The sequence below is a fragment of the Uloborus diversus genome, chromosome 7 (assembly GCF_026930045.1).
Source record: "Uloborus diversus isolate 005 chromosome 7, Udiv.v.3.1, whole genome shotgun sequence".
In the NCBI taxonomy this organism is placed as follows: Eukaryota; Metazoa; Arthropoda; class Arachnida; order Araneae; family Uloboridae; genus Uloborus; species Uloborus diversus.
Window position 1 is genome coordinate 133599959 of NC_072737.1, and position 22365 is coordinate 133622323.

The 22365-nt window shown below is 33.6% G+C and overlaps 1 protein-coding gene across 1 annotated transcript in view; it reads right to left on the reverse strand.

Annotated features, from left to right (window-relative positions):
- LOC129225541 (polycystin-2-like) overlaps window positions 1-22047 on the reverse strand; it is a 47789-nt gene extending 25742 nt beyond the window's left edge. Inside the window, exons 1-5 of the mRNA XM_054859982.1 lie at window positions 21920-22047; window positions 14357-14473; window positions 11509-11639; window positions 6303-6559; window positions 1432-1656 (exon numbers count right to left, since the gene is read on the reverse strand). Of these exons, the coding sequence (XP_054715957.1) occupies window positions 1432-1656; window positions 6303-6559; window positions 11509-11639; window positions 14357-14473; window positions 21920-22016 (827 nt within the window). The 5' untranslated portion in view covers window positions 22017-22047. The remainder of the gene's footprint in view (window positions 1-1431; window positions 1657-6302; window positions 6560-11508; window positions 11640-14356; window positions 14474-21919) is intronic.
- Window positions 22048-22365: the final 318 nt, after the last annotated feature.

Below are 22365 nucleotides of genomic sequence, written 5' to 3' on the forward strand. Positions count from 1 at the left end.
GGTTGAACTACTTAAAAGAAACGAACTGATGTGTGCAGCACACGACTTCCTTTTACTCCAATTTTAATGTAATTTTCCCGTCATTGGCAATTTTTATGTGATTCACGAGTTTACTCTCTAAATATCACCACCTGTGGCCAAATTAAAACCAGATTAAAAAAAAAAAAAATCGCCAACTTGGCGACTAAAAGATTGGCGATATATCGCCAAGTGTCCGCCATTTTATAACACCACTTGAGTATACATCGAAATTTACAATTCCCCCAAAAAGGGGCAAAAGATCCCTTTAGAAACACCCGAATGCAACCAAAATGGGAGGTGCACAACTAGACCCCACTAGGAGACTACTTACCAAATTTCAACTTTCTAGGACACACCATTCTTGAGTTATGCGACGTACATACGCACCTACGCACACACATATTTACGTACATACGGACGTCACGAGAAAAGTCGTTGTAATTAACTCGGGGAATGTCAAAATGGATATTTCGGGTGTCTATACGTTCTTAGGCACTTATCCGCGTGTGGTCGGGTTGAAAAAAAAAAAAAAAAACTCAACATTAATTCGGGGGTGAGCAAAATGTAAATTAAAGCCGAATTTTGAGTGAAATTTTTTTCGCGAATACAATACTTCCTTTTTTGCAAAAGGAAGTAAAAGAATATATGTATGGTAAACAAAATATTAAAAGACAATAAAATATTGGTTTGTCGAAATGTAACTTCTGTGTAGTATGTACAAAACAGGAGCGTTAATTTTGTATTTAAAGAGCGATTCATTTTCTTTCTTGAACTGCAACTCTCTAATAAAGCATAAATTGTGATGAAAATTATGTACAGGTGCTGTAGGCGTACAAGGATTTTTCTTTTAAGGCATAGCAGTTTAGTCATGTATTGCAAGAAAGCGACTTTACGCTTTAACTAGTCAAGTGTAAAGCTAATAGATGAAGCTCATGCAGAATCTATGAAAAAGGCACTGAAAGTGACACATTTAGATCTAAAAAATTGAAAGAAATCACAAAAATTAAGCTTTAAACTAAGAAGAGAAAAGAAAAAAGAAAAAGAAAAAGAAAGAAAAAACCCCCTTCTTCCATGAGCTCATTTCTTTTGCATTGAAAAAGGCGTTCCTTGTGACGCCGAAACACGTGTTTGCAGTAATCTACAATTTGTGCTCTTTGACGTTGTTATTTCTTAGTTTACTTTTCTGTGAAAAGGTATTGGTTTAATTAAAGATATTATTTCTGTGCGTGATGCGACTGAAAAGTGTGGTTACTTTTTATTATATTTTTTATTCATAATTACATTTTTTTTGTAGCAAATAACAGATGCATACTAATTTAAAAAGACAGTTAAAGAAACTTAATGAATATAACTAAAATTGATTAATAAGACTTATTTATGGCACTATTAAAATGTTTAAGATTATCTTACTTGACAATGCAGAATAAGTTCAAGTTGGCATTATATACTGTGAAATCAAGGAAAACTGCTCTTGTTGCTCTTGATATCCAAAGATTTTCTTTAAGAAACGCCATTACTTCTTTGGATTGGCTCGAACTGGTGCCTAAGTCCGCGTATGATCCAGCTCCACTGTATGTGGCTAGAAGTCCCCAGTGGCTGGAACCGCCAAGCTCGCGCTCAGTAAAATATGTCCATCTAAATTAAAACAAAATTGAATTTTCTTCTCATTAAAAGCGGTCTTCAATCTGTCTTCATTACAGTCTCTTTCGTGACTGTGTTCTGTCATTCAAGGTTACTTTTATCAACAATTTTTCTTTTTTTATCTGATTGTATTGAAGGGCATAAAACTGAAGAAAAACTTGTACAGTATCAAAAAGTAACCGAAAATAAAGAAATAATAGTTATAAAACCATTTTAAAGGAATGGGGTCTTTTCCAAAATTTTAAAAGTATTTTTTTCTGAAAGAGCATGCTTAAAAACATAGGATCTGACGATTTTTTAAATAATTTATTTTAATTTAATATTTTTAAAAATTTACTTAAATCGGTGCGCTTTCATTGTTTACGCTTCTGTCGTGTGACATCACAAATGATGAAATGCCATTCAATGTTGCCATACACAGAGCAAAATATTTAATTCGGATCTTTATTCACGTGTATTGGCAACGATATGGTTGATAGCAAGTGTAGAGCGCAATATTTATTTCGCTTCTTGATTATCATAACGTGGAAACGCTGTAGAAAGATGCGCCAAATTGCATCATTTGTGACGTCATAAAGACCACGCCTTGTTTTCGAAATCGGGCATTTTTACAAAATTAATTAAAAAATAACTGTTGAGAAAATGAAATTATTTTCTGGGTTCATGTTATGTTTTTTACTCATCCTATCAATTTCAGTGACTAAAAGTAGTACTTTTGACTGAAGGAAACAACCCCATTATTAACATGGTCAAAGGTATCCTGCTATTTACGGTAATTTTGAACGACGTACAGAATGTGGCGTATAAAAGAGAATAAAAAATGTTGCAACTTTGATAAAGAAAAACAAAATTAAAATCTTTTACTGATTTATTTAACTGAAACAAATGAATCATGAAACTACAACTATACAAGTTTTAAACGGCAACAGTGAAAATCTTCTAGTTACGAAACCGTAGCTGAAGACGCTGGTAATCAAAATGAAAGTCTATGCAGGGAATTAGAGAAGAACACAGTATTTTGGAATGGGGTTGTTTCCGAAATTATAAAAGTTTTTTTTTCTGAAAGAGTATGCTTAAAAACATAGGATTTAACCATTTTTTAAAAATAATTTGACAAAGTTAGTATTTTTGAAGTTATTTTAATCGTTGTGCAGATTGAAATTAAATTTTTACGCTTCTGCACATGACAGCACAAGTGATGAATGCCATTCACTGATGCCATTAGCGCACGGCGCAAACTATCATGATCTGCCAACGCAGACGACAGCAACGCGAAAACATTTAGTGCGCCAATGGAACAGTGCGCCAAAGTACAACACTTGTGACGTCATAAAAACCACGCCTTATTTCCAAAATCGGACCATTAAAAAAATTAAATTAAATATATCTGTTGGGAAAATAAAAGTTTTTGTGACTGCATGTTATCTTTTTTGTTTATTCTATCAATTTCAGCGCCGAAAAGTAGTATTTTTGACTGAAGGAAACAGCCCCATTCAATTTAAATATCATCATTTATCGCCATGGAAGAGAACTTACGCGCTCGAAATTTGTCAGGAACAACGACTCAATAACAAACGTTTAGATGAAGTAGTTTTAGGACACGGGATGCTTGAGTCAAAACAACAGACGAAAACCCAGTGGTTGAAAAATTTCGTGATTCATTTTTACAAGCCCTACGGAGTCCTGCCAAATCAATTTGTTGTGCTTTTTCAACTTGATGAGTCTCACTCAACGGTGTGATTTATGTACGTTGACGAGTCCATGGTCTAGTACTCTAGTGACTTTAGTGCGGTGATGGTTATATTGCGTCTTCCAGGATGCAGACACAGGATTCAGAAAACATCTAGGATTCAGGCCATTTACCTGTTGGATGGTACAAGCACATGCGTTAAAATTTTCTGACACGAACGATTAAGTAACTGAAGTCTTTCTATTGTTTCCTAAGGCCCCTATATATACCAGCCGGCGCATCAGCTTAAGATCAGCCTTTTTGGATCGGAGCGCTAGTTTGAGTGGTTGTCTTTTCTGGCGAGTAATCGCGTTTGGTGATTGTTCACTGCGAGCGATTATTAGCAGCACGTGAATTTTTTTTATTAAATAAAGTATGATTTGAAAAACTACCGCCCGATTTCCCTCACTAGTGTACTCGGTAAGACGATGGAGAGAATGGTTTTTAATAGACTTAATTGGTACCTTGAAAGTAAGGGATTACTTGCTGATGAACAAGCAGGTTATAGAGTACATAGATCTACAAACCAGCAGGTGGCTCTATTGAGTCAAGATGTAAAAGATGCTCTAGATCGAAGCAACTATTTAACTGCAGTTTTTGTCGATTTTAGATCTGCATATGATTTGGTTTGGAAGGAAAAACTATTTCTTAAGTTAAAAAATTTGAACGTCCATTCGAATATGTTTAATTGGTTATTCACCTTTATCAATCAACGTTTGTGTAGGGTAAGATGTGGAACTGACTTTTCAAAATACAAATTACTTCATACTGGATTGCCTCAGGGAGCAATTTTGAGTTGCATTTTGTTCAACATTTACATCAATGATTTGATCCAGTCGATTAAATCTATTCCAGGTATTAAATGCCTTCTTTTTGCTGATGATTTGGTCATATGGACTGAAACTAAAAAACGCAATGGAGTCAAGAACATTGAGGAGACACTTAACAGAGCTATGGGGGCATTGTCCAGTTGGTGTGATAATAATAACATGTTTTTAAATGCTTCAAAGTCAGCTGTTCAGACGTTTTCGCTTGCACATAAGAAAATAAAACCTGAAATAAAATTTAAAGAGGATATTCTATCCCATACTGATGAATATAATTATTTGGGAGTAACTTTTGACAGCAAGCTTAATTGGAAATCCCACGTTGAGAAGACTGTTGAAAAGGTATGCAGACGTTTAAACGTATTGAAACGCCTGGCGGGCTGCAAATGGGGCTGTAGTCGTAATACGCTTGAAATTACCTATAGGACGTTTGTTCTCCCATTAATGAGCTATTGCTGTGAGGTACTGAGCACTGCATCAAAACATGTCCTGAACAGAGTTGAAACTATACATAACCAAGCACTCCGCCTAATAACAGGAGCCGTGAAATCAACACCACTGGATGCATTGTTTTTATTTATTAACTTCAGATCAATGAAATCATACATAGAGGAGAAAACTCTACTTTTATTTGAAAAAATGCAAAGAATACCATTTAGAAACGAATGGAAACCGGAGTTGCACCCGAGATCTCTCAAAACGCAAAAGGGGTTTGTGCAGTTTGCGCTTGATACAAAACGAATGTATGACATCAATTCTAACCTACAGTCGCTCCCTTTACCAACAAACCCATGCGAATACGAACCAGTGAATTATGATTTAAATTTGATACAGCCTGTTTTAAAGAGTGAGACTGACCAAGTAGTTCTTAGGGCCATTGCTCTGGAGACGATTTACACCAAATACCCCGAAAGTGAATGGATACATATATATACCGATGGGTCAAGAGTAGCAGACCATATAAATGCAGGTGCAGGCGTCTACAGTGAGCACTTTTCTTTTTCTATTCCTGTTGGAAAATATGCCTCTGCATTCGAGGGAGAGGTAAAAGCTATACACCTGGCTTTAGATCAGTTGAAATACCGTGATTTTAAACTTAAGGGATGCGTTGTCCTATCGGATTCTCAAGCGGCTATTGAGGCGATAGCATCGATAAAGAGCTGCAAATCGCAGGAAATTTCTGAATGTCGCAGTTTCATTAACGATCTGGTGCAGCAGAATATAAAAGTGGTGTTGCAGTGGATCCCTGCACACTGTGGGATTAGAGGAAATGAGCTTGCTGATGCTCTGGCCAAGAGGGGGTCTGCTATTATTCAACTACCAAATGAGCCAGTCTCATTCAATGCAATAAAGTTATATATGAGGAAAAAATCAAGAGTTTTTTTTTTTGGCAAGACCTAAAAGCTAGAAGCAACCACAAAGCTTGGTTTATAAACCGTGATTTTGTCCCTTCAGCACCAAGAGCAGAGTCAGTGGCTTTGTTTCGACTTTTAACTGGCCATGACTGTTTACCAAAACATCTTTACCGCTTAAGGATTGTGAAGAGTCCCAATTGTCCCCTTTGCAATTCAAACGAAGAAATGGACATTCGTCACCTGCACACTTGCACCCAGCTTTCCAGACGTAGCCTGTGTGACCGTTATTGGGAAGCAAGAGAGCGTATCGGCAGCTAAATATTTCACCCTATTGTTTCTGTATTTTTCCTTGTTCTGTGTATTGTGTTTGTTTTTGCTATTTTGTTCTTTGTAACCTTTTCTTCCTGCCAGCCATTGGAAATAAAAAAAAAAAAGTAATTTTCGGCAAATTTGGATAAACCCTTTGCTGTGGTAACCCTAGCAGTGCAACAATGAAAAATCCGATCAAAAATGGCTAAACTTAAGCTGATGCGTCGGCCTGTCTATATCCAGTTAAAACTGATGTAGATCTAGCTTGCGAATTTATTTGTTTCGGTTAAATAAATCAGTCTCAGAATTAGTCATGTGCCATTCTTTTTGTTCATAATAAAATAACCCTTATTTAATATCAAATAGCAATATTAGTAACAATAATATATAGATAATAATTTAAAAATCTACTAAACTTACGCTGTTCCATTCATTACTCCGAATGATCTGGTATCTTCAACTTGGGGCGAATACACGTCATAGCATTCTGATATGGAGGACTTGAAGTCATCATGCACGACGCAGGAATCATTTCGAACTCGAAGTTGTCGCATTCGAGGGGAGCCCAATAGCCTGTTCTCATAAAGAACATTCCTGTCTTCCATCTGAGTAGGTGTTCCAGCATTGTCGTACCACTTTTCCCAATACAAGCAATCATGCAGAACGTACTGCTCAAACTATTTAAACGTAAGACAAAAAATAAAATGGAATAAGTAAGAATGCGCTTAAAATGGAAAAAACCGTCACAGCATAAAGTAATGGATCACTTGGCTTGCTATTTGCCGATTACAAAGTGAATAAAATTAATGCCAAGCCACGTCAAAGTTAAATCAATAAGCAATGTTGGTTTCTCAAGAGAAAAACAAGCTTGATTTCATTCTTATTTGACTACTTTTAAGTAAAATTAAACATGAAAATTTCTTTTTGCATTCGGCCAAAAAGTAACAAGAAATGAAATATTTAGCGCTTTATCTTAAGACGTCATGAAATTCATTTTAAAGATATTTAACTACGCGTTAACGTTATGCGAGCCAAGATACGTTTTCATCGAAAACTAGCATCCAAGAATAAAAGAACTTAAAGTAAGATCATTAAACTCATATTTAACACCAATAAAAATACGAAGATACTAAAATCTAATACGGGTTAATATGCTGTTCGAGCAGCGAAAGTCCACAGCATCAAAATGTCTTTGTTAACACGTACGAAACCTTTAAAAATTATTTTTTGATTTTTATACCTAGCATCTTCGCTGGTAATCAAAATTTTATTTGCGGTTTTATTTGTGTTTCTTTGGTTGCGTTTTTAGCCTACTTTCCCAGTAAAAGTCAGAAAAAGAACAAAAAAGCACGAAAGAAGGATTAATGCATATTTAAAATATCGGCAAAAAACAAGGAAATAGTCAAAAATAAATAAAATAATTAAATAAATATCGAAAAATTAAAAAATGGAAAGTAGGGTATTGAGATGGGGAAAAATGTCTGTCGGTCTGTATGTCTGTCGGTCTGTCTGTCTGTCCCCCTAATAACTTTTGAATGAATAGTTCGATTCGAACAAGCTTTTTTTTTTGTTCGAAAGATCTCGGCAAGGACATCTCATTCCCATATTTCACTTTTTGTTTTGAATTATTTTTTGTTTAATTTTGAACAGTTCAAAAAAACTTAACATTAGCGCCTACGGGGAAATTCAAGCAATTCCGAACAGAGAGGCGAATTTGCTTCAAACAAACTTTGTAGGAAATAACTTTTCATGAAAAACTTGTATGTAAAATATCTTTTTCATTCGAACAATTTTCCGTTCAATTTTGAACAGTTCAAACCCCTTAACAGTAGCGCCTACGGGGAAACTTGAAGGCGGATTTACTTCAAACAAATTTTGTTGGAAACAGCTCTTAACGCCAAACTACAGACTCCGACTCCAAGAATTTAGGGGCACCCGACTCCGACTCCGACTCCTGTGCCCGATAATTAATCGGACTCCGACTCCCCAACTTCGACTCCGAAGCTTTGGCAAAAAATTATACACGGAGAACAAATGACTGACTCCGATTTTTGGATATTCGTCTCCGACTCCTTTATCCCAAAATGAGATTGATTCCGACTCCGCAGCTATGGTTTTAACTGTGAAATAATTATTGTTGATATGACTTGTTTTTACTTTCACTCTTAAGTTTTAATTTAGGTATTCAGTTTTCGACGAATTCGCAACTCCAGAGCTCGAATACGCTACCTTGCGGAGATTTACAAAACTGCCGAAAAAACTAAAACATTGCGTTCCATGTGTTCATTTTGGGAAAAACAAACAGTTTGTTATGTGTATTTTTTTATTTGCGTAATTCATCATTTGGAATAGTCATTCGCAACAGCGTAACATCAAAAATATCTGATATAAACTGTGAGTACACGTTTTATTTATCTTGTTCTGAGTGAATTTGAATAAGTATCAGTTTTTCAATTCGATGAAAAAAAGCGGACTTAACAAAATTGACTGGACACTAGGGCCATGCTGAAAAATTACTCTTTTTCTTAACCTGATTCCACATTAATAACCTTTAAACCCATTTGAATAACCTTTGTTACTACAGCATCCAACGGAAATGGACAGTATGCAAATAAATTTTCTTGAAAATATTTATCGCTGGATTGAAAAATCCAGAAAGAACGTTAAGAATTTGAACAATGAAAAATAAAAGTTTGGAATTTTTATCGCTAAAATATCGCGCCAACTTGACTTTATTGCTCTGCAAAAGCTGTCATTATCGGTGTTCATAGGGTTATGGTTTTAAAATTGTGTGAAAGAATAATGTATCTTGACAAGATTTCGAATATCAGTTAAATCATTTCCATGACGAATGAATTAAATGCATGATAATTTCTTTTGATATCCAATCATATAGTCATAGAAATAAATTATCTAGTGTTAAATGTTACTCTTGACAGTCTGTCACGTATGTGCACTATGTGACAAAAATGTCAACAAATGCCGGAAATGTCACGAAACTGGACATAATATGTACTAATGTTTAGAAAAAACGGTACAAAATGAAAATGCTGTTCGAAGCAAACCAAAAATTTATGAATTCCGAATTCAACATCGTGAAAATGGCTGCTTCAGAACAACTTACTGTGTGTTCTGCATTAATTTTTTACTTTGGTAATACTTTTTGATTTCTAATCTCTTTCTACATGCTTCAGAATAACCAAGAGACTTTGAAAAATCTTTTCAAATGAATAAAGGACAAAAAATCAAACATGCGAACAAAAATTTCTGTCATTTCCTAAGTTTAGAAGCAATTTATACGTTACGGCGTGCGTTTGTTTTAGTTTTTTCACCCGCCATTAGACAGTGACTGCAACGCCCCTATAGTTTGTTGGAGTTGCGAATAAACTCGAAGTCATTTATGTTTCTGCATAAAGATATCCGCAGACGACTTTTTTTTTTTTTTACAATGAAAATTATTTTTTTAAGTTGAAATTTATTTTTATTTATTTTGGTAAGTGCAATAAAATTCCTTTAAAAATTATTTTTGGCAACAGGGAAAAAAAGAAAAGATTTTTTTTTTTGATATTGTGTATTTATTTAATGAGCTTATTAATTTTAATTATTATTTTTTTGTTTTGAAAGCGGCTAAAGATTTTTTTTAATGGAAAAAAAGTGTTTTAGCTGCTTTGTTTTAAAGGTGCTGCTATTTTATTTGTTCGTTTTTTTTTTAAAGATGAGTAAAGAATATTTTATTCCTAGAAATCAGCTTAAAATATTTAAAAAATATGTTTGAAACAATTTGCGATTTTAGCTATTTTTGAGAATATTGATCAGGTACTTGAAATTAGTGTGGGTATACGGGAAAGTAGGCTCGTTTAGTTCTAAACGGAACTTCTTGTTTTCTTTCATATAACCTTCTCCGATCCAAAACCAACTTTGAATGATAAAGTAAAAAAAAAAAAAACTTATAATTTGCTCTAAAAATATAGAGAAGTAAAAAAAAAAAAAGCAAAAATCATTTAACTTTTGTTTTCGAAAAAACTAGTGTTTTTACTACCACGATAATGATACACTACGTGACTTGCAATGCAAAGCAGATAACACCGTATTTTCCTATACTCAATGTGTTGAGACTGGTATGGTGGTCGGCAAAGGGTGGCCTGACAATATGTGACATGTTGTGTTATAGAACTCTCGTTTATAATACAGTAAAATTTTGCACTAAAATATGATTTTGCGGTAAAGTTAGTGTCAACATGGATGCCAGTAACTTTTACCGTAAAATTTCAGGGTTTTTTTTAACAGTGCAATATTTAAGAAACTCAGAAGCATGATTAAGAATTTTCTACAGTAAATAAAAATAGGGACAATTCCATAAGCACATGCATTTTCTTTTTTCTTGCTTCAAAAAATGCTGTTTCCATTTGTCTGTAACGAAAATCTGTCCCTGAAATACCTTTTTCTAGTTCTGTAATCTACTAACAAGAAAATTAACTAATGTTGTGTAGTTTTGACACATTTTATTTATCCCTTTTCTAAGGATTTGTTAAGTGTATCCCCAGGCGACGCCAGGATGTGCAAGTTAATGGAAATTTACTTGATTTTTAAAAATTTCCTCTTGAATATCTTGACAGCAGGAAAATGATGTAACCTAATTCCTGACAACTTAAGTGTATGATTTTAATACCATTTTCATAAGGAATAACTGTTTACCTTTCATAAGCAAAAGTTTTCATTTATTTTGAGGTAATTGTTTTAAGCGATAAAAAAGAACAGATGATTTAATTTAGAGCCGAAAGCGTGATAATTGATGTCACAAAATCGATGTTGGTATACAGAGAGCTAAGTTGATTTGTTTTTGCACGGTATTTCCTTCTTTTTATTTTAGTTTTGTTATAATGGTGCTTATTTTAATTACGCATGAAGCCAAAACATATGATTTAGTAAAAAGAGTAGCATAATAATACCTCAATGGAGTCACATCTTAAATAAAATAGTGACTTAAATCAATTGCAATGTAAAAATTGGGGAGACATGAAAATAATTTGTGATGATACTATAAACGTACCCCAAAACTTTCATCGTGTTTTTTGTGTTGGGTTCAATGGTTTATTTAATGAAAACAATACGAATTTTCTTAAATATTCAAATTTATTTCTTTAAGCATTCACACTTTGCATGAAAAGAATCATTTATTAAGTTCTCTCAAATTGAACCTCTATACGAAATATACCAATAGCTGTATATTTCTAAGATTTTCACGAGTTTTGAAGTGGTAAATTCTTTGCTTGAAAGTTTTATGAGGAATAAATTTCATTTTACTTTAATCTTCACTTATAACTTTCTACACACAACACTATATAAATTCACATATTTGTAAAATGAACTTCGACAATGAAGAGTAATACAATGAAGTACCTTAATGTTCATTAGGGGTATTTTTAAAACTGAGGGCTGAAAAAATGTAAATAAAAGCAAAGAAACAAAAATTCGACTTTTCTTTGATTCTATTAAAATTTTAAGAAATTCAAACACAAAAATTATTTTCTAAAGTTTTTTTCTCTCTTCTAGAAAACTTCTGAAGCAACCCTTTTTAAGATAAGGAAAATGATTGAATTTCAGTTTGATGAAATAATAGTCATACCCTCCAAAAGTCAATAATTTGGGTGGATCCCTTGACATTATTTCTTGTATCTTCGTAGGGTGACTCAAGAAAAAGCTCGCTAATCACTTTCGTTAAGTAATACATGTTGGGGCTCATCATTCCAAAAGTAACTGAAATGAAAAAAATAATTTCATTGTTAGCAAAGTAACAATGCTCTTCAGTGGGGCCATGGCTTAAGTATCGTTTTTTCGTTTCTAAAAGAGTACTATTTTGTGTTTCATACTTATTGCCATTTCACTTTTATGGTTTAGGAAGAAGCTCTATTTTTAATCACGTCGAAGCGGTGTTTTTAGTTATTTCAGTTATAGCAGAGAACGAATAAAAGTAGCAATTGTTTCTCATAATCATTACAGACCCAGGCAACACCGTGTATTTTTGCTACGTACAATTATCTGGTAACCAAATAAAGTTATGAAACAGAGTCTGTCCCCCTACCACCAGTTACCGTCGAACAAAGATTTATTTCTCGCCAGGATTCATAAACTTGGCAAGTCTCTGACGAATGTGTGGTACCGTGTTCCTTTGGCGATTAATAATGGATTTGGATTTATTATTTTACATTTTAACGCTGCTTTTAATTGAAAAAATATGAAATGAGAATAAACAAAATGACATTTTAAAAACTTATCTGCTAGGAAGAGTTATGATAACGTGTTCGGGACTAGTGTTCAAAAATTTTAACGCTACAACCATTACAAAAGTTGCATTAAAATGTAAAAATTCCGCCAAATTAATTTTGGTAAAAAGATCATTAAGTACTATGAGGTATTGAAGTTAAAATTAATCCGCCAAATTAGCAAAACAACACTCTTAAATAACATTAAAACTACTATTAAAATGTAAATTAATCCACCAAATTCATTTTTTATCTCCAGTATTCCCAGGCGGCTTCATAAGTGCATTGGCGAATTATTTAAAATTTTTATAAAACTTTTCATTTTCTTTTTTCTTTTCTGTGTATTTTTAAGGGTTAATGATGCTAATTAGGATATTGTGGAATTAATGTCCCTATTGTTAATGGCGACAATGGAGAATATTGTTCTTTCTTTCTTCCTTTTTTTTGAGCAATCACGATTGCTTATTGTTCTCACTTCACAGTCCTTGATGTTCCGGTTCCTTTTTCAGCTTGGACCAGGCCTGCAGCACCACCGTCCACCGGCGGCGGCGCGGCTGGTCCTGAGCACTGTCCCCCGAAATCCACTTTTGCTGGGCGGTGGCATCCATGTCCCACACACACGAACGCCTACACACACACACACACACATGAACGCCTACACACACACGAACGCCTACACACCCGAACGCCTACACACACACACGAACGCCTACACACACACGAACGCCTACACAGACACACACACGAACGCCTACACACACACACACACGAACACCTACACGCACACGCACGTACACAACACTCACTCACACACATGCATACATACACTTACGCACCCACGCACCCACACACATGCGCCTACACAAACACACACGCTCGTGATTGCGAAAAACATAATTTGAATTCAAGATGCCAAAAATTCAAATTAATTTTTATTAACTTTTTTTCTTTTATTTTGTTTTTTTATTTGTTTTTTATCCTATCGGACCTGTACTGATGAAGATTTTTGGAAATAATTATGACTGAGATCATCAGAGGGAATTGTTATTTAAAAACGCTAGTAGAGACCATTCTAAGAGACTTTGGGGAATTTTTCTCTTTGCGAAATGAGAAGTTTTTTGTATTATTGTGTTCATTTAAATGGGAGCTTTAAAAAAACTGTTGGTCTTACTCTGATATTAATGGCACTTTCACTCTGAACTTTTTGGTATTATAATCCGGACCGTTTACGTTATTTAGAAACAGTTGATTTCCTTCTGATGGGGATTTTAAAGATTTGATGTTCTCACTCTAAAGGGACATTATTAGAATCAGGATTTGTAGTGATTGTTGACCCTATTTTGGGACGATATCTCCGGTAAGAAGCTATACATTATACAATAATTTAGATAATCGGTGTAGCGCTGGATATTATTTGACGGAGATCGGGATTATAAGGGAGCTGTTTCACTTTATTTATGAATAGTTGACCTCACTCGAATTGGATTTTTTGAGAATTACCCAAACTAACTTATTTAGAAATCCTGAACGTTTTCGTGATTTATTTTGTGTGATTTTTTGGGTGTCTTTCTACTTTCGCCGACATTTCATTTCCCCCCTTCCCCCCTGATTATCACTTTTAATCATACCTATTGATACATTTAAAGGGGCGGGCAATTTGAAATGTCAGCGAAACTGGAGACAAATCATTTTTTGGTAACTATTTGACATCTGCCTGTGTTGACCGTTAACTTGAATCGATTGAAAAAAACTTCATCAACGTGAGCGAAGCCGCGGGTAAAAGCTAGTATATATATATATATATATATATATATATATATATATATATATATATATATATATATATATATATATATATATATATATATATATATATATATGTGCACACTAGTATCTTTCAGAACATTTTTATTTTTAGTTTAAAATATTAGACACTGAACACTGAAGCACAGGTGTTCAGGCGTTCAGTGTGGGTTCAACTATTTGTTTTTAAAATTTAATTCAGTCACAATTTGTACAGCTAAAACTATAAATATTTTGCCTTCAGTCATGTTGTCCTTTCTGCTTCTTTTAATGGCAGCTGTTTATCGTAATAATTTTTCTATAACATAGATAGGTTCAAACTTCATTTGCATAGTTCATATTAATAGGTGCCGCTAGTGGATAATAAAATGAATAAATACAAACAAATACGGACTGAGAAATACTTACGTATGCACAAAACGGTCAAGAATATGAGATAGATAAGAAGTTCTTTAATAGTAGTCTTCACATACCACTCTCTATCCGCTTCTGAGTTTCCAGCCATTTGACGAGTGGCCCAAACACCTGTTGAAAATTCATAGATACATGCCATTTAAGAAACTGAATTAACACTAAAAATAATTTTGTTTAAATTCTACTCTAAGCCAATGGTTTTGATTCATATACATTACTACTGTCGATATACTTTAGCTTTCATAGAGTATATTTAAGAGATTTATAGGAAACGGCTGAGATAGACTATATATATGATCTTGAATCAGGTATGCTTTTTAGCATGAGGATTTTGAATCTGGTCTGATACAGTAGAACATTTTTGTAGTTCCTTGCAGATTTCGTTGCAGCTAAGTTAAAGTGTGTAAATTCGAAAATAAAAATTGTGGCGGTGGGAGGCAAAGGGGTGAAAGTAATAGAAAGAAGAGTTAGAGTAAAATTAGTGCAACGTTTGAATCATATGGAGGTCTTAATGAAAATTACTTTTTAATCGCAATGGATAGAAACATTTGTCAGAATTACCAATTATTTTCTGCCACAAAATACTTTGGTATTTTTCCTTCTTTTTGCACTATAGTTGGGGCAAACCTAACCTGGCTCGAAATGGTATGATTAGGATCTGCGTAGCCTTAACAGTGATGCCAGGTTAGGTTTGCCCCAACTGTAGATATTTCCAAATTTTCGATTTTGTCATTCACACCTTTTCTTCCTTTTCATTTTAAGTACCTAAGTTAATTAAGTTTCCAGCGTGAAAAAACAACACATTTGCGTTTTTTACGTATCAATTGCGTAAGCATACATATTCCCCAAAATTGTTGTCCCTTTTAATCATTGCAATCATTATGGGGAAAAAAAAAAACGAAAGAAAAGCAGTAACTGTAAATAATTTTATCTTGACACGATTTTAAAGGTGATCGAGGTCTTTGATTTAATATTCATGGGCCAAATGCTTCAAAAACAGCTGTGAAAAAGATAAAATGAATGTTTAGGCTGAAAACTAGGAAAGTTATCGCGTTGCCATGGTAACATAATTAAAATGGCTCCATACTGTTTTCTGGTGATTAAAAAAAGTACTTTTTCTAGGTAAAGAAGCTCTCAAAACGCTGTCTTCAATTGACGACAGCCCATAAACAGGTATTATAAACATTTTATGAGAATGTTGCCGTGACCGTGAAATATAAAAAACAAGCATTTGCAAATTTAATATTCCGCTGGGTGAACATGATCTACTGGCATTGTTTTAAGAGGCTATAAAACCATAAAAGTGTTATTCAGCATTGCTTGCCCGCTTGCCTTATCTTTTAAAAAGCACCATTGAATGGCTTATCACATTTACCAATATTTTGAAAGCTGCACGGATTATTTTTTACTTACCTTAACGCATAAATTTATGTAAATCTGTTGAGAGGCCTACAACGAAACAAATGTAGCCACTAGGTAATATGTTTTTTACAAACTACGTGAGAAATACAAATATGATTCGTTATGCTTGGATTCTTGGATATTCTTCGGAATCAGCCCCCGAGCGCGTCTAATCTAGCCGCCCTGATGGCTAGTTAAACTATTAAAAGTAAAAACATCCCCCAATGAATACAATATATCATTAACAAGCAGCAAAAGTTCCATTACATATACAGTGAGTGGCCAAATTATTAGGGACACTTCTCAAATTCTCGTATTTTCAAGCTTACAATCATTTTTTAAAGAAATAAACCACGAACCACATTTTTTTTTTCAATTATACATAGCAACTGGTGTCAATCACCATCAAACCTATGAAGTGAAAAGTAGTAAGCTTTATCCAGAGGAGCAGAGGTACGACAACTTTACAATGACATTAAACATAAATTACATCATTTCATTCGTGATAATAATACATTTCAGAATTTTTCTGTATTTTAAGTGTATTTAACTTAAGTTATTTAAGTGCTAATTCTTATTAATGAAATATGTTTTAAGTATTTCTTAATAATCTTGGAGAATTAATATGAATAAGTACAGAAATCAGACTAAGTTGAGCTCATATACAGATAATAAAACGAATGGTCTTTTATGTTGAAATTAAATTGTCTGTGGAATCAGTTCTTTTCGTTTTTTAAAAAGTTATAATTAATGCATGAAGTTTTATTGTCTGACCACTGTGAGGAAAAATATGTAATTTTTAGTTTAAAAAAGAAAAAAAAAATCTGAAAAGAAACAACGGATAAAGAATGTCAATAACCTGCGCTTCAAAATTAGCAAAACCGGAAATTTCATCATGGATGTAGGGAAATAGTTATTTTTGTTCTTAAAAACTGTGAATATAGTCGACGTTCGTTAAAACAACCCCTGACGTCCGAACAAAATCTGCCACTACAGCCTAAAAGTGGTTATAACGTAAATGCACAACATATTGCACGTTCTTTATTTATTTTTTAAAAATATTGGAATAACTTTTAAAAGTTATGTTTCAATCAAACTACTATCACTTATTCATTTCCAGATTAGTACAACCACAATACTCGGACATGATACTAATGCTTGGTATAAATCTGGGTTATTGAAAACTCGGCTACCTCCATTTTAAACCCCTTTGCAATTTTACATTTTGGGGGAGTTTGACGGTTGCAATATATGTACACGACTTAAATTTTTGAAGTGTTTCTAGTGCCGAAAATTTCTGTCTTTTAATCATCATTTTGTTCAGTGTCATATTTGTCAGAGTCAGTAGCATATTTTTACCCTTTCGACAGGCTTCTTTCATTTTTATTTTACAATATATCTTATTTGTATTTAACATTAATCTGCTAATTAAAATTTCTGAATTAGAAGTTCTTTTTTTTATTTATATTGCCTCAAGTATACATATTAACTTTGCGCAGAATCTAAAAGAAATATTCATAATTATTACTTATAGAAACTATATTAAGAAATACTTGAAATTACATCAATAATGTTGCAATTCACGCTTAAAGTACTGAAGTAAAATTTACTTAAATTACATTGAAATGCAAAAATATACTTTAATCCTGCCCGTCCCTTCAAAATTTTAAAGGGGAAAGGTTTAATGATTGCCGTGGATGTTAAAGCGCAGTATCTGCAGAAATGAATTTTTGAGACATTTGAAGAAACTCGTTTTAGATTCCAAAAATGGAAAGGTTTGAATATGACGTCCTCTTCGTGCTTTACTTTCAGCGGAAACCAAATAAGCAGTTTTGTACACTAAAGCTAAAGCAGAGGTGCTCCCGACCTAAGGGCAAGGGCACCCTCTAAATGTCACGAAGATCCCCCAAAAGCAAGAGTCCTCCCTAAATGAGAAAAATACCCCTCAAAACACCCTCTAAAAATGTCAATGGCACAGCCTGCGCCATGACATCCCCCCCTTAGGTGAGCATCCCTGGCTAAAATAGAGAGTATGGCAAAAAAAGAAAAAAAAAATTGCTGATACTACGCTTTACTTTCCCACGACAGAATTATACAAAATGCTTTTAATGCCGAAAAGCAATAGAAAACACACCCACATACACGTAGCTAGAGTTGGAAATAATGTGTATGGGAACTCATCTTGCGGTTTAGGGGAGTCGCCAGAAAAAAAGGTGGTTTGAAATCAATTTACATTATATTGGCATTGTTTTTACAAAAAAAATAAAAAAAAAAATAAAAAAAAAAAAAATAAAATAAAATAAATAAATAAAAAAATCCCTCGAGCGTCCCCCTTCCCTACCATACTACTTTTGCAAGTACATGTCAATACATTTTTGTTAAAAACCAGGTGGGTCAACCTTAGCCCCTTAACACCCCCCCCCCCGACTGTGGTGGGCTTCTTTGATCATTAATAATGAAATAAACTTGTTTAATCTTGATTTAAAGTTGTTCCTCTGGAAAAAGTTTCCGCTTCATAAGCTTGATAGTGGTTCTTAACTTTGACGTACACAAGTAAAGCAGGGGGTGTGTATTTCCTCTAAGAGTGATAGTGCTCCCCTCCCACATTAATATCATAAACGCCCCACAAACAGAAGGCCCCCTCCCCCAGACGAGAGAAAAATACCCCTGAAAACAACCCCCTAAAAACTTTAATGGCGAGTCTGTGCCACGACTCCCTCTCCCCCTGGTAGTCACCCATGAGTAAAGAATCAACTTAAAACATATTTCACGCGTTTTGGTGAAGACCGAAAATGGCAATGAGATGTATTGTCAGATGTAGATTTTGAATTCGCGGCGTACCTACCATTTTTGAACAAAATTCGCTAAATTTGGTGACTTAACTTAAAATGTCGACAAACTTTAAGACCTCATATTTCGATAACGGGGTCACGAGGGCACGTAATTTTTGTGCCATAAACATGTTTTACAATGCTCTTTCAAATGCTACCAATTTCGATTTTTTTTCGAATTTCCTTGATCGTGTGGTTTCCTGGTTAGAGGCAAAAGTGCTTAGAAGCACTTTTGAGAAGTTTGTCTGAACAACAACAACACAAATAAACGAACAAATGAATGAAGTTATTTTAAAGTTGCATTTTTTATTAATAGTTTTTCATATTTAGCTTACGTATTATTATCCATCCTAAATAATAATTTCGAGTAAGAGTAGTCAAAAATTTAAGTATGGTCTAATATACTGCTCATAAATAAAATAATTTAAATTGACTAGTTTTGGGCACATTATTTTGAAAGAATCGCTTACAGCCGACCCTCCTTTCACGCGAGGGTTACGTTCCACGGAAATGCGTCGTAAATCAAAACCGCATAAATTAAGACTTAATAGTAGTGTTAAAACAGAGGTTTGTTTCCATAGATGAAAAAAAAAAAAAAATGTGCGTCACGAGACGCTCGGCAGAAGTGATAACTTTCATAGGATTAAATTTTTATCATTATTTAATCCTTTGAAAGTAACAATTGGCTTATGGTAGCTATAATAAGCAACGAAATTTTTGCATTGTATGTTATCTAAAAATCTTGCAAAGACTGCATCAAGTACAGTTGCGTAACTTGTAGTGGCTTCTTCTGGCTTATTAATCATTTGTAATTGTAATTCGGATTGTAGAAACGATACTAAATTTTTAGTTCGACCAGAAGCAAAATTAACATTAAAATCTCCGGTTAAAATTAAAGGAATTGTATGATAATCTTCATTAACTAAAGCAGAACCTTCTTGTGTATAATTTAAAAGCTGTTTATGAATAAATTGAATAACACTTGAAATACTTTTGTTTGGATATATAAATATGCATATATGTTGGCAATAATAATTTGTTGTTTTGCTTCACTGAGACATTCCACTATACGCATTTCACAAATATCGTTAATAGATTAAATGACGCGTCGTTTCTAAATATTTCGTTATCAGAAAAAAAAAAAAACTCAAACTTACTGTTTGACCACAGATTGTATGGAATTGGCAAAAGTCCAGTTAAGACAAGTCCAACTGAATGAGGGGGAAAAATAAAAATTTGAGGAACGTGTTCCACTCATTTGAATAAGACTCTGCTTAATTTAGAGGCTAACATGCATCTACAAAAGCTGACATCCCTAATAAAAAATTTTGGAATAAAAAATAGAACAGACTTCAAAATTGCTCTAAAAAGGGAAAAATAATTTTATTCTTTAAACGCCATCGATAATACTTTTAAACATAATTTTTGAAGTTGGCGCAAAAACAAAACGTAAAAAAAATCCAGTGTAGCCATGCTTCGTTCATATTTTTTCAGAAAATCATCTAAAGTTAGGAACAAAAAATTTATATTGTTACTCTAATATGCTGTTATCATTGCATAATGTATGTGGTAGTGAAGAAAGTGGACTTGGTTAAATTTATGGTTGTGGTCTAGTTGAGTTATGGCTGTGAATGATTTTATCCATCGTTTTTGCGCCAACTTCAAAAATTATGTTTAAAAGTATTATCGATGGTGTTTAAAGAATAAAATTATTTTTCCCTTTTTAGAGCAATTTTGAAGTCGGTTCTATTTTTTATTCCAAAATTTTTATTTCATTCTTTTTAGTGTAAATGTATTTCAGAAATAGTAAGAAGTTACGTGTGTCACAGTGAGCAATCATCAAACGCGATAACTCGCCAAAAAGACAACCACTCAAACACGCGCTCCGCTCCAAAATGGCTAATCTTAAGCTGATGCGTCGGCTCGTATATATAGGGGCCTTAGGGTTAATATTTGATAGTCTTGTTAGTTTATAAACGACTGCGAAGCAGATAAATTCTATTTTTAATTAATCCATCATCGCAAGCAAGGCAAGACAGATCATGTAAAAATTCAGCAAACAGTAAGTAGTTAATGAATCAGACTTCTGAAAATCTTTTATTTACGCTGTATGAATGAATGGGTCACGAAACAAGAGAAAAAGAAACGGTCATGATAGTTCAGAGCAAAATGGGAGCATTTCGATATAATTACCGTTTTTGAATGGCAACTTATGGAAATGAAGCTCATTAGTCAGCAAAACACACTTTAATGAATTCATTAGAATTCATTTATTTCCCCAAAACTTTCCCAATTTAGTGATTCCTGGAATTTTTGTTGAAAATTACTGATACTCAAACGTTGTTGAATGGCACGTAATAATGAAAAGAAAACTAATTTTGGAAGTTTTACACCAATCTTTATATTTGCTCAAATTCTTTCGGTAAATTAATGTTTCATTCGGATTCCTTGGAAAGCGTTACGTAGCATCATTAGATGAAATGATTTGTTGGCATTGAAGAATCATGTGCTGTCTGATTAACATTTTGAGAAGTAAATGGGGAATTGCATTTGATTTCTGGTAACTATCCTTTTTTGCTAATGATTAAATTAAAAGTGGATGACTGTCTGTATGTTTGTGTGTATTTTACGGCTAAGGCAATGCCACAAATGTTTATGAAATTTGGTGAAAACTATGTTCGGAACTGGAACACGTCAAAAACAATTTTTCTGAAATTCCGTCTTTTTCCTTTCAGCAAAATCATTACATAAATTCACTACTATTTGGACAAAAAAAAAAAAAAAATGTGCCGCTGTAATTTTTGTACGATTTTAAAATACTAAAAAGTTTCATACACTTATATTTAAGTTAATTCCATTTTGTCCTTTTTATAAATTGTGGTTTTAAGAAAAATGTATATCTGGCTGTTCTTTAGAACATTTATTAGCTGCAATTTGCAATATACGCTAATGAATTAATGAATTTTTGTATCTTTTGCAAATGTTATTTGATTATGTATATTATATGGTTTACTTGCTGACTCGCGACGCGTTCCGAAACCTGTGAGGCTCGGTTAGGGTATGCTGCTCCCGCCCACTGACGAAGAAGCAGATCAATTGCTTATATTGTTGTTCTTGTTTTTGTTCATTTTTAATAATGTTGTTCATTTGTCGTTTGCATACCTACAAGTTATCACAATTTTTAAATCCTAAATATTTGATATAGTTTTAAGTGCTGCAGTTTTGCGCCTTGTCTATATTAATTTTTCGTTTGTTTAAAATCTCTCTCTCTCTCTCTATATATATATATATATATATATTAGTTTATATTTTGTCATATTTGTACCTTTTATGCTTCTCATACAGCCATGCCAACAACCTGTTCTTTCTTTCTCTGGAACAATGTCTGTTTCGTCTGCTTGGATGTATAAGTCGTCAACCATGATGCCCTCGTCTTCATTTTCTTTTGTTCCAGCGCCGCCCCAAGCTTCTCCCACCTCGTCTTCAATAGAGGACGGACGACGACGTTTAGGCTGCTGTTGGCCCGCCATTTTGAAGTCCTTTTTAAAAAAAAAGTAAGGAGAAAAAGAGAAATATGGGTAAGAAAATTGGTCTCAAAAGCATTGTAAAGTCACCCAATAGGAAAGCTCTCATCGAACGATAAGGTAACTCGGTATTTTTAAAATATTTATTTTTATACATACATTCGACATCTACGAAGACTGTCGGAACTAGATGCCTAAGAGTTCATGTTTTGCACTGTGATCTGAAACAGTGGTCTGAACTGCAATC